Below are 13,827 nucleotides of genomic sequence, written 5' to 3' on the forward strand. Positions count from 1 at the left end.
AGAAGAGCAATTCTCGGAGACCCAAAGACAAAACTAAGCAAGAAGTCATTACAAGGATTTGAAATGCTATGAAGCAAAGGAATGCCAATATGGGGATTTCCATGGGTCCAGTTGCGGATGGACTTACCGTGGTTGCAGGTAATCTTTAAGGAGGCCCCCCGGATCCTAGCCTCCTGGCAGTCAAACATTTGTGTAATTCCTTTCTTCCTTGAGGTTGGCTGGACTTATGACCTGCTTCTAACCAATAGAATGCAACCAAGGGGATGGAATGTACATGACTGCATTTGCATGACTACCTAAGAGTGTAGCACATGATGAGGTTTTTGGGGGTGGTAGTGGGGTTTGCAGGGTCTGGAACTGATGGCCAAGAAAGAATTCTTGAAGATGTCTTTGGTGCAAAAAGGTGATTTTATTGAGGCATGAGGACAGGACCTGTGGGCAGGAAGAGCTGCCCAGGACCATGAGGAAAGACTGGTTATATACTGTGGAGTTGGAGGAGGTAAAATCCAGGGGAAATTTTTAGTGAGATTTTCATATGCTAAAGAAGACTCACAGGATAGTGGAGGCCTAGCTATTGTCAAGCTAAGGCTGTTTTTCCCTCTAGCAAAGCATTAACATTATGACAGTTAGGGGTTCCTGGAGAAACATTTTACTCTGCCAGCCTCAAGTACTTGTCAATGGGTTGCAGGTTATTAGGAAATTTAGTTCTATCTGCCATTTCCTTCTGCCTCTGTTTCCCACCTCACTATGGAGGGGTGATGGAGACTTAGGTCCTGCAGGACTATGAGCTCTATCAGTTAAATACTTGTTTTTCCCCTTTCCTTTGTTCTTGAGCAGTGAGGAGCGCTGAAGGACTATCACACAGATCGCACCTGCTTTGGGGGTTGGGGGGGGTTGTGGCCTGTCAGTTTGCCTTATGCTCTCTCATTAGCATACATCATGCTAGTCTCTCTCTTCAATACTGGGTTTGAAGAAACAACTTGCCATGAATCCTACAATCACAAGCAAATGAAATGAGAGAGCTTAGAAGCAGATCCTTTCCCAGTCAAGGCTTTGAGGAGAACCCAGCCTTGTGAGACCATAAGCAGACTAAGCCCAGCTAAGCCCTGACTTCTGACCCACAGAAACAGTGGGAGAAGCGTGTGTTGCTGTAAGCAACTGCGTCTGTAGTAATTAGTTACACAGCAATAGAAAACTAATGCATTAGCCTATGCATGTTTGCCCTATAGACTTTTCTTCTAGACAATTTCACTTTCAAATATTCAACTTAACATTTAAGTCCTTTTTTCTAGTCATGGGTTGTTGAAGTTAAAATTACTTACCTAAATTTTATTAGAAACTTTGGGTAAAAATTAACCAATGTTCTTTTCCCCATTAAAAAAAAATTTTTTTTAGTGTTTTGTTTATTTTTGATACAGAGACAGACAGAGCATGAGAGGGGGAGGGGCAGAGAGAGAAGAAGACACAGAACCGGAAGCAGGCTCCAGGCTCTGAGCTAGCTGTCAGCACAGAGCCTGACGCGGGGCTCGAACCCACAAACGTAAGATCTGACCTGAGCCGAAGCCGGAGGCTTAACCGACTGAGCCACCCAGGCGCCCCTCTTTTCCCCATTTTAAACATTAATAGTAGTTAGAGTGAAAGAGATGGCCATAAATCAGCCGGGACCAGCTTTTATTAACGCAGTCATCCTCAAACCACCTCCATTACGGACACATTCTGTCGTAGCACACAGGCTGCTCTCCAGCCAGAATGAGCTCTCTGAAGTTAGTGTCCTTTGGCTGTAGATCTCCTCCAGGCCTTACACATATTAGATATTTTGTAATTGTTGAATTGAAATTGTAATTGCATTGAAGCTTAATAATTAACGATATCTGGCTTCATTTCAGGTAGCATCTCTGCCCTAAAACATCAAGACCTATGACAAGATGAATACTGGGACCACAAATTATGAGTAGTATGCCAATGTTATTGTTGCCCAAACTAAACTGCACAAGAGACAAAGGGAAATAACAGGTACCTAGAACTCAGAGATTCTTAACCATCATCTTTGATTAGCTGCCACAAAACTCCCCACTATTGAACCTTTCCTACAATTCTTACTTCTCCCAACCCCTCCAGGTATCTGAATAGGGAAAAAAAAGGAAATAAAACTATTCTTCCTAAAAGATTTCTTCCTTCTTTTTTGTCTTTTAAATAATACCTCAACTGTTGGCAGAGGTTTCTTAGGAACTCAAAGAACATCAATAAAATTGGGCCAATTTAGATTTATAATTAGAAAAGATACTATTTTTGGTATTAAATTTAAGAATAAAATGCAGCCAACTCTACATACATGTTTATAGACACTAAAGCACAAAGCAGTCAATCTAACTATGCCCAGTGTTTAATAACTGAGGCCAAATCTGTTCTCTAGCAAGAAAGACTACACTCCTGATTGGCAGGGACCATGTTCTGGTCAGCTTTGCATTTCTCCAACACGCAACACACTGCTCACTCAAAGACACACTCACAGAATTTGTTGCATTCAATTAAAAGAGAAAACAATATTTTAAACAAGTCAATGGTGACTGCTAAGGTGACATCCGAACCCAGATCTTCAAACAATGCCATGCCTGCCCATTCTGCAGTGAAACGATCGGAAAAGAGAGTTAAATCGAATACCAGCACTGGGACCTCCAAATCTATATAAGGAAGAAATCACACCATGTTTACCCAGGGAAAATGACTAGTATTTAAAATATATTTTAATGAGGACATTTTCTATCTTTAAATAAAGATGATGCACATTTTAAAATGTGACACTGCTCTGTCATCAGGACTTAGCTGCTCCCTGATCCATAGGGCTGAGATGCCACCGCACCACTAACTCCCCGGTGCTCTTGAGGCACGTGTTAGACATGTCCTCCTCAGTTGGAAGTCCTTGTGGCAACTTCAGGGGCTTGATTCTGTGACATAAGAAAATGCTTTTAGAATTACACTAGGTAATAATACATTTTTTTCAAATAGCTGAAGTAACAAACAACAAACCTTATCAAATGCTTAACCACTTTCAGTTTTGCATTCACTGAAGGGATATTCTTGTGGACTTGCGGAGTATGTGCCTATGAACAAAGGAAAAAGTATTATGGCCCCATGTTACAGTGAAATGTTAAGGTGAAGGCTCATTTTGTCAGAATCAAATTTTCAAATAAATTCCACCAAATAATACATTTAAATGAAAGAAATAATAAAAATGTACCTTAAAGTTTAAAAATTATAAAATTTAAAGCAAGTTTAAACAACCAATTTAAGAGGACTTAAATAGTTGCCTACTTTTTCTAATCCAAGCATCTTTATTATATCTTTTTCCCAATATGGACGTCTTTTTGTACTCTTTATTCTGGTAACAATATGTAGTTTATGAGGGTGCTGTGGATTCCCACCATATTTTTCATGATCTTCAGGTGAGGGCTGAAATACCTAGGAAAGAAGAATTATAAATCGTAAGGTTTCAATTACAGTTTCTATGTATCTCCTTTTTCTTTCTTAACCACCCTCCAACACCTGCATAACGATCTCATCCCCAATCTTTTTGAAATCCTCATCTTCAAACTGATTATTCAAAGTCTACGGATTTCATACTCTGAAAAAAATATCACACAGGCAAAGACTTGTTTTGTTTAAGAGTAAAGCAGGAGTGACCAGAGGACATTAAAGAGTTCCAAAGCCAGGAGACCATATTAGCACCATACGGCAGCATCCCTCCACCCCATCCTGCCAGGACAATGATGATAAGTTTATAATGACAGGAACACATGAGTATGTGTTAGTACAGACATATGACTGCCTACAAAGGGCCAGAAACAGCTCCACAGAGCTGCCATTTATACTGATTCTCTAAAAAATCAAAAGTACATAAAATGTACTGAATAAGGATGTACATGGTAATATTATTTGTAATACTGAAAAATTTAAAGGCCACATCCATGTTCCTCATAGAATAACTAACTGGAATTACAAGGATACATCTGAAATAAAACTAGCGATAATAATAAAACCAATAAAATATGATACAACTGAATAAATTATGATATATCCCATGGGAGACAATGCTGCCATCAAAACCAGTAAGGTTTACAATCTTAGCAGCTACTAACATTGAAGGATGGCCATTACATTCTTGAGGAAAAAAATAACTCCGCACCACTACGTGTAGTAGGATCTTGTATTTGTTTCACCTGTACCAAATGCACGAGTGTGTACACAGGATACACTGCATAAATACTGATTCTAAGAATCATGTAATATACATATGTGTATCTACATGCACTTACGTATGTATAAAGGTCTCAAAGACATTAGATCGAGTCATACCACCTCTGGGAAATCAGACCAAGGAAGGACACACACACACACACACACACACACACACACACTGGCAGTTTGATCAAAAAGGGTATTATTTAATCATAAGAGGAATATTGTAGAAACTTATCTACTGATAGGCTCACATTATATTGCTAAATGAAGACAGCAGCTAAAGAAGCATTTCACATGAGATGATTTACGTCTTTAAAAACATATAACAGAAAAGGGTGTGGAATGTATTTACAGTGGCTGTCTACAGGTGGTGGGATTTAGGTTGCTTTTTGGCTCTTTTTGCTCATTTATATTTTCTAAAGGTTTTGAAGAGATGCAGGCTGAGAAGAATGGTGGCAGAGGAAGGGGCAGGTACACCAAAGAAAACGAAAGAAGAGTTAAAGAAACAGTGTAAAGAGCACAAGATATCTGGGAAAACCAAGTGGTTCTGTGTGGCTCAAGTAGGAAATAAAACATGAAAAGCAATGGAGGGGATGAAGTTAAATTGCTCAACTGTGCTGAGCCTTCAGAAATTTCTAGGCAGGATACAGAGCTCTTAAAGATCTGAAGCAACATGACTACAATTTTAAGAGACTCAGAAAGAATATACTTATAAGAGGACAAAATGAAGTGGGAGTGGGAGACTGCTGCCAGGAAATTTGTGGCCCTGGTTTAAGACCCTGAACTACAGTAGCTGCAACAGAAAAGGGACTCACTTGGGGACTCTAGACAGTAAAATAGATGTGTTTGTGGTGAATAGGGGAAAAGGAGGGCTTGAGATGAGACACACCTTCACCCTGATTTGGGAAATCAGGTAAAGGATGGTAGCATTAACTGACATAATTAATACAGGACGAGCATCCTATTTCATCTGGGTGTATGGAGAGAAAGTAAGATGATGAGTTTGATTCTAGATATGTTTAACCTGAAATGCATTATCCAAGAAGCAGGGTCTAGGAACATGTGAGAATACAGGACTAAGTTTAGAAGATAAGCTGGGGTGCCTGGGTGGCTCAGTTGGTTAAGTGGCCGACCAGCTCAGGTGATGATCTCATGGTTCATGGTTCGAGCCCTGCATCAGGCTCTGTGCTGACAGCTCAGAGCCTGGAGTCTGCTTCTGATTCTGTGTCTCCCTCTCTCTCTGACCCTCCCCTACTCACACTCTATGTGTGTCTCTCTCTCAAAAATAAATAAACGTTAAAAATTAAAAAAAGATAGGCAAGCACTGGAGATACACATCTCAGAGTCATTTCCATGAAGTTTGAGTTTTCACATTTGCTACAGTTGGCAATCAAAATCACTGCCTTGCACATTTTAAAGGAACGCTAACATCTATATTTGTCCTTTTATTCCAGAACTTTATAGATGAAGATACATGAAAAGATACAAGACAATACAGTAGTGGAAAGGACAGCAGCAGAAAAGCCATGACTGGAAGAGGAAGAGTTCTGGAGATGGATAGTGTGATGACTGCACAGCAATATGGATGCATTTAATAACACTGTAACGTACGCTTAAGTATGGCTGAGACAGTACACTGTATATACATTTCACTGCCATAAAAAAATTGGGTGGGGAACACATAAAAAAACAGGCTTTAAAAACTAAATGTAGTCTTTTCCATATATTCCATCACGTGTGTAACTGCATTCCTAGGTTTTTACCTCAAATGAGTTGAAAACTTAGGTTCCTACAAGAACCTGCACACAAATGCCTTATTCGCCACTGCCAAAACTGGAAGCAATTAAGATGTCCTTCAGGAGGTGAATGGCTAAACAAACTATGGTACATCCATATGACCCAATATTATCTGTAATAAAAATAAATGAGCTGCGTAGCCACACAACTCATGTTACAAAGATGCAACTCTCACTATTTCCAGAAACTTGTTTGAATTCTGAGTCCCCAGCCACGTTAACGGAACATAACTTGATCTTTCGAATTCATGGTTTTCCTTAATTCTATCCAGATATGTTTTAGCTAACTCATGATTTATCATTCTTTTGATTAAGTATAGTTAACAAAAAGCTAGCAATCGTGGTGGCAAGACACCAAGAAACCTTAGCTGCATGTTGCTAAGTGAACAAAGCCAGTGTGAAAGATTATGTGTGCATGATTCCAATGACATGACATTCTGGAAAAGGCAAACTTATAAAGACAGTAAAAATATCAGTGGTTGCCAGGGGTTGGGAGACGAGAGGGAGGGATGAACAGGTAAAGCGCAGAGAATTTTTAGGGCAGTGAAAATATTTGTATGATATCCTAATGATCCAGGACACTGTGTATTTGTTAAAAGCCATAAATGTATAACGTTGATAGTAAACCCTGATGCAGCCTAAGGACTTTAGTTAATAATAATCTGTCAATTCTGGTCCATCAATTCTAACAAATGTATACCAATACAAAATGTTAATTACAGGGTAACTATATATATGGGGGAGGGAGTATATGGGAACTCTCTGTACTTTCTATTCAATTTTTCTATAAACCAAAAACTTCTCTAAGAAATAAAGCCTATTCATTTAAATAAAATAAAACAAATGTCAGTAGGGGGCTTAGCTAGTGTTTTCTGAAAGAATGATATGTACACATAATTTAGCAAAGAAAATACAAAGATCCCAAGTTGCAATAGTCAATATAGAAAGTGAACACAAAGAACCACAAAGACGGAGTCTGAGCTGGAGGAAGACCCACTGTTTTCTGAGGACAATGGTGATATGAAAACACAAAACGTTAACACAAAAACCATAAGCAGGAATAAACAGATACGAAGAAGATAAAATCCTATTGCTTCAAAGGCCAGTGGCAAATTTTTTTTTCTTAAAAAGAATCATTACTTAGATAAACTCTACCATGTGTTCTTTAAACTCTACACTACTGTGGATATCCACCAATAAATCAAAGTACAAGTTTTCAATATTACACAAGTAGCTACCTTTTAAAACATAACATGCTTAAAAAAAATAGCTACACTAACCCCCTTCCCACCCCAAACCCTTGTTCTTACTTTATCTGGAATTCTTGACTTGGTAAATTTGTGACGAATCCAATCTGTACAAATGAGAGACTCCACATCTTTTGTTACAGTCTAAAACATGATAGAAAACATTTTTTAAAAACCTCTGGCTAGTGAAGAAATTTATACTCACCAATTTTTAGGTGACGAAAGTCTGTCTTTACCTAACCTATAATTATCAAACATTTATCTCAGCCGCTTAGCTGAATGAATACATCTCATCTTACCACTAACATTATAAAGCAAAAACACATATAGACTTTTCTTTTTTTTTTTTTAAGCTTTTATTTAAATTCCAGTTAGTTAACATTCAGTGCAATCTTAGTTTCAGGTGTAGAATTTAGCGATTCATCACTTCCATACAACACCCAATGCTCATCACAGCAGGGGCCCTCCTTAGTACCCATCACTCACACTGCCCACACCCCCTGCTCCCCTCCTCTCCAGCATCCCTGTTTGTTCTCTATAGTCAAGAGTCTGTTTTCTGGTTTGCCTCTCTTTTTCCCCATATGTTCATCTGTTTTGTTTCTTAAATTTCCCATATGAGTCAAATATAGACTTCTTGACCAGAGTTGGAAATATTTTTCTATAAAGAACCAGACAGCAAATATTTCCAAATCTGGGGCTGTGTGGTTTCCACTGCAAAGTCTCAACTCTGCCACTGTAGGGCAAAAGCAGCCACAAACAATATGTAAACAAGTAGGTGTGGCTCTGTTCTAATAAAACTTGATTTACAAAAATAGGTGGATTGAATTTGACATGCAAGCCATAGGTTGCCAACCTTTACTCTAGACAATGTAGAATAATTCACCTTCAACAATTGATGTAACAGAAAATGAGTTGCCAGTTTTCTTTCTAGTCCCTACAATGCCAACATTCCTAGTTCCTATTTCTTATTTCCTTTCTACAATCTTCCAGTCCTGTTGCTCTCAGTCTGCTAAAGAAAAAGGATTCACTGCCAATCCTTCATCTCAGGAATCTTCCCTCTGGATGGGCAATTCCCTTTATGGCTTCTCTGTTTTGCAGAGGTCCATAAACAACTAGAGAGTAAGTAGGAGTGAATGAGGGAGGGAAAGGAAAAATATGGGATTTTAATCCTGCCTCTGTGTTTACCATCTGTGAGAAATAAGACACTTAACCTCTGAGAGAGTCAATTTCCTCAGCTATTTAAGAAGGAAACATTACTGACCACCCAGGATTAATGTAAGGTTAAGACAATTAAAGATTAAAAATTTTTTTTTAGCATTTATTTATCGAGAGACAGAGCATGATCATGGGAGGGGCAGAGAGAGAGGGAGACAGGATCCGAAGCAGGTTCCAGGCTCTGAGCTGTCAGCAGAGCCTGACGAGGGGCTCAAACTCACAGACTGCAAGATCATGACCTGAGCTGAAGTCAGATGCTCAACTGACTGATCCATCCAGGTGCCCCATGGCAATGTATGTAAAGCACCTAACATTACTATCTATGGCCAGCAGCAGGTCTATATCTATTCTGGCCTCATGAATGGATTAGGCTACACTGCTATAATTTCTTTATGAAATAGAAGGAGTTACATGAAAATACAAACAATGATCTCTGGGAGAGTGCTTTTCTTCTTTCTGCTCCTCCATATATTTTCTATGATTGAAAATATACTCTTAATAATTGAAGGAAAAAAACCTAAAACTTTAAAAAGATTAAGGGCAATCAACACTGGCCATTTTTTACCAGCATGTTCTCCAGGAAAAGATCTTTTGTGATTTTAAATCTTTGTGATTTTAAATCTGCAGAAAAATCATAAATAAAACTGACCCTCAACATTAAAAAAAAACCCTTAATGTATATTAAAAAAAGGAACTTGTACAGTTTAACTTGCCTGCTTTGTTAATTACAAAAGAGAAATCACTCTTAAGGAATAAAAAAAAAAAGAGAAAGAGATAATACTTGAAAAGAAATACTTACTTGGAGTCCTCCTGGGGGCCTCTGAACTAATGAGCGCAAAATCCCTGCCATGAGCGTGGTGACTGTTCTCTGCAAAGGCTATGACAAGCATAAAATAGATCCATGGGTCAAATATGTCTTGGAAATGGGCAGGCGCCTATTTCTGTAGTATTAAAAAACTAGACAAGTTAATTTAACTTGATTGAAGTTTAACAGTAAAATCTTAGTTATTTTAATACAATAAGAGTAAGCATTAAATTATGATAAATGTTTTACTCAGAGTTCAGCAAAACCATAGGTGGTAATTATACATTCATTACATCCTATTTTTGCCAGATGAGTTAGAAACTAGGTTGATTCAACAAAAATGGGCAAAGGAGGTTACTACTATTTAATTTCTTCAGCAAAGAGCACAGGTGGCACCTGGGTGGCTCAGTGGGTTAAGCATCCAACTTTAGCTCAGGTTATGATCTCGTGGTTTGTGAATTCAACTGTTGTGCCAGGCTTTGTGCTGACAGCTCAGAGCCTGAAGCCTGCTTCAGATTCTGTGTTTCCCCCTCTCTCTGTCCCTTCTCTGCTCACACTCTGTCTCTCTCTCTCAAAAATAAGTAAACATTACAAAAAAATTTTTAAAGAATGCTTTGTAACAGAATTACAAAAATAACGGACTGAAGAAATCTGGACTCCCAAAATTAGAATTGACAAACTTCTTTAAAAAAAGAAAAAGAAATGTTTTTTTATGTATTTTGGGAGCGAGCAAGAAGGGCAGAGGGAGAGGGAGAGAGTCACAAACAAGCTCCATGCTCAGGATGGAGCCCAAAACCCTAGGATCATGACCTGAGCTAAAATCAAGTCAGAAGCTTCACTAACTGGGCCACCCAGGTGCCTCTAGAATTGACAATCTTATCCTATGTGTGTGGAAAATGAAATTCAATCATTGACTGAAGGACATCTATCCAAGGAGCATATGGTCTGGAACCCAATTCTCGTAATTCCTACCCCAGTGCCTTTTCACTAAATCATAATGCCTTTCTGTTGAAAAGTAAACTTTAACTTTCTTTCTTGAACACACTGCATTTTTTAAGTATTCTTAGTGAATATGCATTGCTTCTATGATGTAAAATAGTCATGTTCATTTAGACAGACAATGATTACAACCTACTATATGATGTATACTAAAAGCAGAAAGATGAGGTTTATGAGTTACATATATATTTTTCATAGGTTACTTAATTTGTATTTCAATTTTTTCCCCAAAAGGACAGACAAAATAACACCTACCTCCCAAATGAGTCATTCTAAAAACACCTAAAAACAGTTTTTAGGTCATAGGAAACATTCAACAAATGGTAGTGTTTACTATTATAAAATTATTACAAAGCTGTAATAATACCCTAACACACTAAAATTGGGTAAATGCTGTACTTCAGTGAATCCACCAGATTCTGGCTCACTCAAGCTCTTCAAATCTTTCCTGTGATGTGGACAAAGCAATGAAGTTGTGGGAATCAATGCAAAATGTCCCATTAAAAGAGCCAGACTTTAGAAAAATTCTCAGCAACTGAATTAGTCTCTCAAAATTAATTATGCATCAGTTTTAGAAGTCTTAACTACTAAATACTTAGTGCCATGAAAACCAGAATTTTATCTTGTTCATTTTCTACTCTTAGCATCTAGCACAGTGTTTGTTTATGAATGTTTGAATCAACTGATGGGTTAGAACTATGGTCTGCTCAACTCAGAAATCAGAAGTACATCAAAATTTCATAACTCTTAGTCAGACTTCAAAGATTACTAGACAGCATAAGAATTTCTAGTTCAAATTAGTATCTAGTGCAAATAATCAGCCATTGCTTGGCTGGATGTTAATATATATTTTGAATTGAGGTTTCCTTAGAAGAGATGCTTATTTAATCTTCTGGCCCTCCAATCAAATAGGTAATGATAAATTATTTTTTCTACCATACTTCTTCCTCCCAAATTAAACATTATATATTAACCCACATCATTTGGCTTCACATTTTATTCTTTTCTCTTATCACTTAGATTTCAACAAAAGCCTCCTAACTGGCCTTCCGGTTTCCATTCCAACTTCCATAAGATTTCTTCTCCATAGCAGCAACCATCTCATTAAAATCCCAAATCAAATCATGTCAACTCCTCTTCTCAAAACCTTCCAATGAGCCAGGTTTCTCACTGCTGAAGTGAGAGGTAACATGTAAGAGGAGAAAGCTAGAATAATCCATGTCATCAATGACACAGGTTTAGAGTTTGAGCTCATATTTAGCTTAATATAGACACTGATGGATACAGAAATAATCACAGATGTGGATGTATATATACATGGGTTAGCTCTGTTAGCTGATAAGACCAAAAAGCAATGGCATTCCAGTAGCAGTGAGCACACTCAGCACCCTGAACTTAGCATTCTCTAACAAAAGGAACCAGGGCTCCTTTGAGAAATGGCTGATGCTAGGGCTACCGCAGGAAATATATTAAGATGAACCTGAAGCATTTTGTAGCATTAGAAAAGAACTATTTAAAAAATAAAAATGGTGGGAGTATGTTTCCAAATACCTGACTACCTTAAAACTGTCCAAGGTCACCAAAAACAAGGAAAGTGAGAAACTGTCATAGTCAAGAGGAGCGTAAGGAGACATGACTACTAAATGGGGTTCTGAAACAGTAAAAGGACATCTGGTAAACACTAAGAACACTTGAATACACTATGGACTTTGGCTAATAATGTATCAATATTGATTCATAAATTCTAAGAAACGTATCATACTAATGTTAGATGTTAAAGGGGAAATCGGATATGGGGTATATAGGAACTCTACTATTTTCACAACTTTTCTGTAAATCTAAAATTATTCTAAAATAAGAAGTTTATTTATTAAAAAAAAATAATGTCTCAGAGCAATAGCCAGTCCTTAACCCCTACCTCTAGGACTTCATCTCCAATTACTCCCTGGCTCAATCAACACATACTGACTCCCTTAAAGATCCTAGAAGTTGCCAGGCAGACATGCTCCTCTGTACTGGCTGTTCTTTCTCCTGCAATGCTCCTGATACTCACATGATTAGTTTCCTTACTTCCTTCAATTTTGGGCTCGAATCTCTTCTTAGTGGGGTCTATCCTGATTCCATTATTTAACATTTTTGACCACCTACAATTGTCAGCACTCCTCACTCCACTGGGTGTTCTTTCCGTAGCACTTACCTTCTAACAGTTTGTTAGGTTTGTTGTTTACTGTCTCCACCCAGTAATAGTTAATTCCACAAGGACAACGATTTTTAAATTTTGTTTGTTGTTGTTGTTGCTTTTTGGTCTGCCCTGTCTATTCACAGATGTATCCCAAGCATCTACCAAAAGCAGCACCTGTCATGTAGTAGGCACACCATGAATTTTTGCTGAATTATATTTACAGACTTCAGAAAGTGTGACTGTGAGTTTTAAGTTTTCATAAAAGTAAAGGTTAATTTTATAATTATGCACACAACTCTTGGACTTTGAAGCAACTATGCTGCCTTCTACTGTAACTTTTTCTCTTGCAAAAGTAGAAAAACACATGCATCATGAGAAGTATGATCCCTTTTCCATTAAAAAATGTAACTGTGTATACACAGAAAAACTATGGAAAGCTATCAGTAAAATATTAATGTACCTTTGGCGGGAAGGCTACCAAGGGGATTTTCTGCTTTTTGCCCCCAGTTAATACCCCAACAGTTTTAGACATCTACTTAATGACAAAAGGAGGGAAAACACTGAAAAGTACAACACAGAATTTTCCTTTTAATTAACCGAGATCTCTGAAGGCAAAAAATGTCCCTTCTTTTAATTCCTAATGACTAACAAGTAACAGTACTCAGTGCCTGTTGGCGAAAATTCACAAAACAGGCAGATTTGTTGGGTGATCAAAAACTTAATTGCAAAATTACAGCTTTTAGTAAAATGGTAAATATTTTAACTGCCAACTCCGGAAGGTTTTGCCTTCTAAGATGCAATTAGCAAGCTTTTATCTTCATTAACCAAAAATTCAAGTTACGCTGATCCCGAGTGGGAAACCGAAATTAGTTTTAAACAGCAGCACAAAAACTGCTAGAACAATCCTGAATTCCCTTCCCTACTATCTTGCCTAAGCGGGTCGGCCCCTGCGCTCCAAGAGTCGGGCTCAGCAAGCCGCTCGGTTCCGGAACTGCGAAACTGGATCCGGTCGACCACTGGCTTTCCGCGAAACCAAGGGACAGTGAAAGGGCGCAGACCCACTTAGGTTACGGCGACCCGCAAACTCAGAATCCAATAAGAAAATCAATCCGTATCTCCACGGCGTTCCCAGGTACGTAATTCTGGCAAAAATGCAATACTCCTATATATTCTTCAGCCTGAACTTACCGAGGGGAAGCAGAGCAGACAGGAGAGCACCAAGCGCAACCCTCAAACCCAGCCGCCACAGGGCGCTCTCACAGCAAACCCCAGCACGTTAGTTCCGGCCACGTCCCCCCGCTTCAAGGGCCATAAAATGAGAGCGCAGGCGCATGTTTGTCACGT

General features: G+C 38.3%; 1 protein-coding gene across 2 annotated transcripts; it reads right to left on the minus strand.

The window, feature by feature from the left end:
- Positions 1–1,654: 1,654 nt before the first annotated feature.
- MRPL30 (mitochondrial ribosomal protein L30) lies at positions 1,655–13,775 on the minus strand. 2 transcript variants are annotated; one of them, XM_029937171.1, is made up of 6 exons: positions 13,672–13,775; positions 9,297–9,374; positions 7,346–7,426; positions 3,313–3,459; positions 3,028–3,101; positions 1,655–2,945 (listed from the first exon to the last, which is right to left on the minus strand). In XM_029937171.1, exons 2-6 carry the CDS (start codon positions 9,345–9,347, stop codon positions 2,813–2,815), a joined length of 486 nt encoding a protein of 161 aa, XP_029793031.1. In that variant the 5' UTR covers positions 9,348–9,374; positions 13,672–13,775; the 3' UTR covers positions 1,655–2,812. The 2 variants fall into 2 exon arrangements, with proteins under 2 accessions (XP_029793031.1, XP_029793032.1); XM_029937172.1 differs by lacking the exon at positions 13,672–13,775 and adding an exon at positions 12,499–12,631.
- Positions 13,776–13,827: the final 52 nt, after the last annotated feature.

Source organism: Suricata suricatta, chromosome 4 (genome assembly GCF_006229205.1).
Source record: "Suricata suricatta isolate VVHF042 chromosome 4, meerkat_22Aug2017_6uvM2_HiC, whole genome shotgun sequence".
Taxonomy (NCBI): domain Eukaryota; kingdom Metazoa; phylum Chordata; class Mammalia; order Carnivora; family Herpestidae; genus Suricata; species Suricata suricatta.

Excerpts from the sequence above, each read along its gene's own strand:
- MRPL30 (XM_029937171.1), bottom strand. The coding sequence starts at position 9,347 with ATGGCAGGGATTTTGCGCTCATTAGTTCAGAGGCCCCCAGGAGGACTC. Across the intron at positions 7,427-9,296 it reads GGCCCCCAGGAGGACTCCAA|ACTGTAACAAAAGATGTGGA; the intron begins GTAAGTATTTCT and ends ATCATGTTTTAG. Across the intron at positions 3,460-7,345 it reads AGTCAAGAATTCCAGATAAA|GTATTTCAGCCCTCACCTGA; the intron begins GTAAGAACAAGG and ends CTTCTTTCCTAG.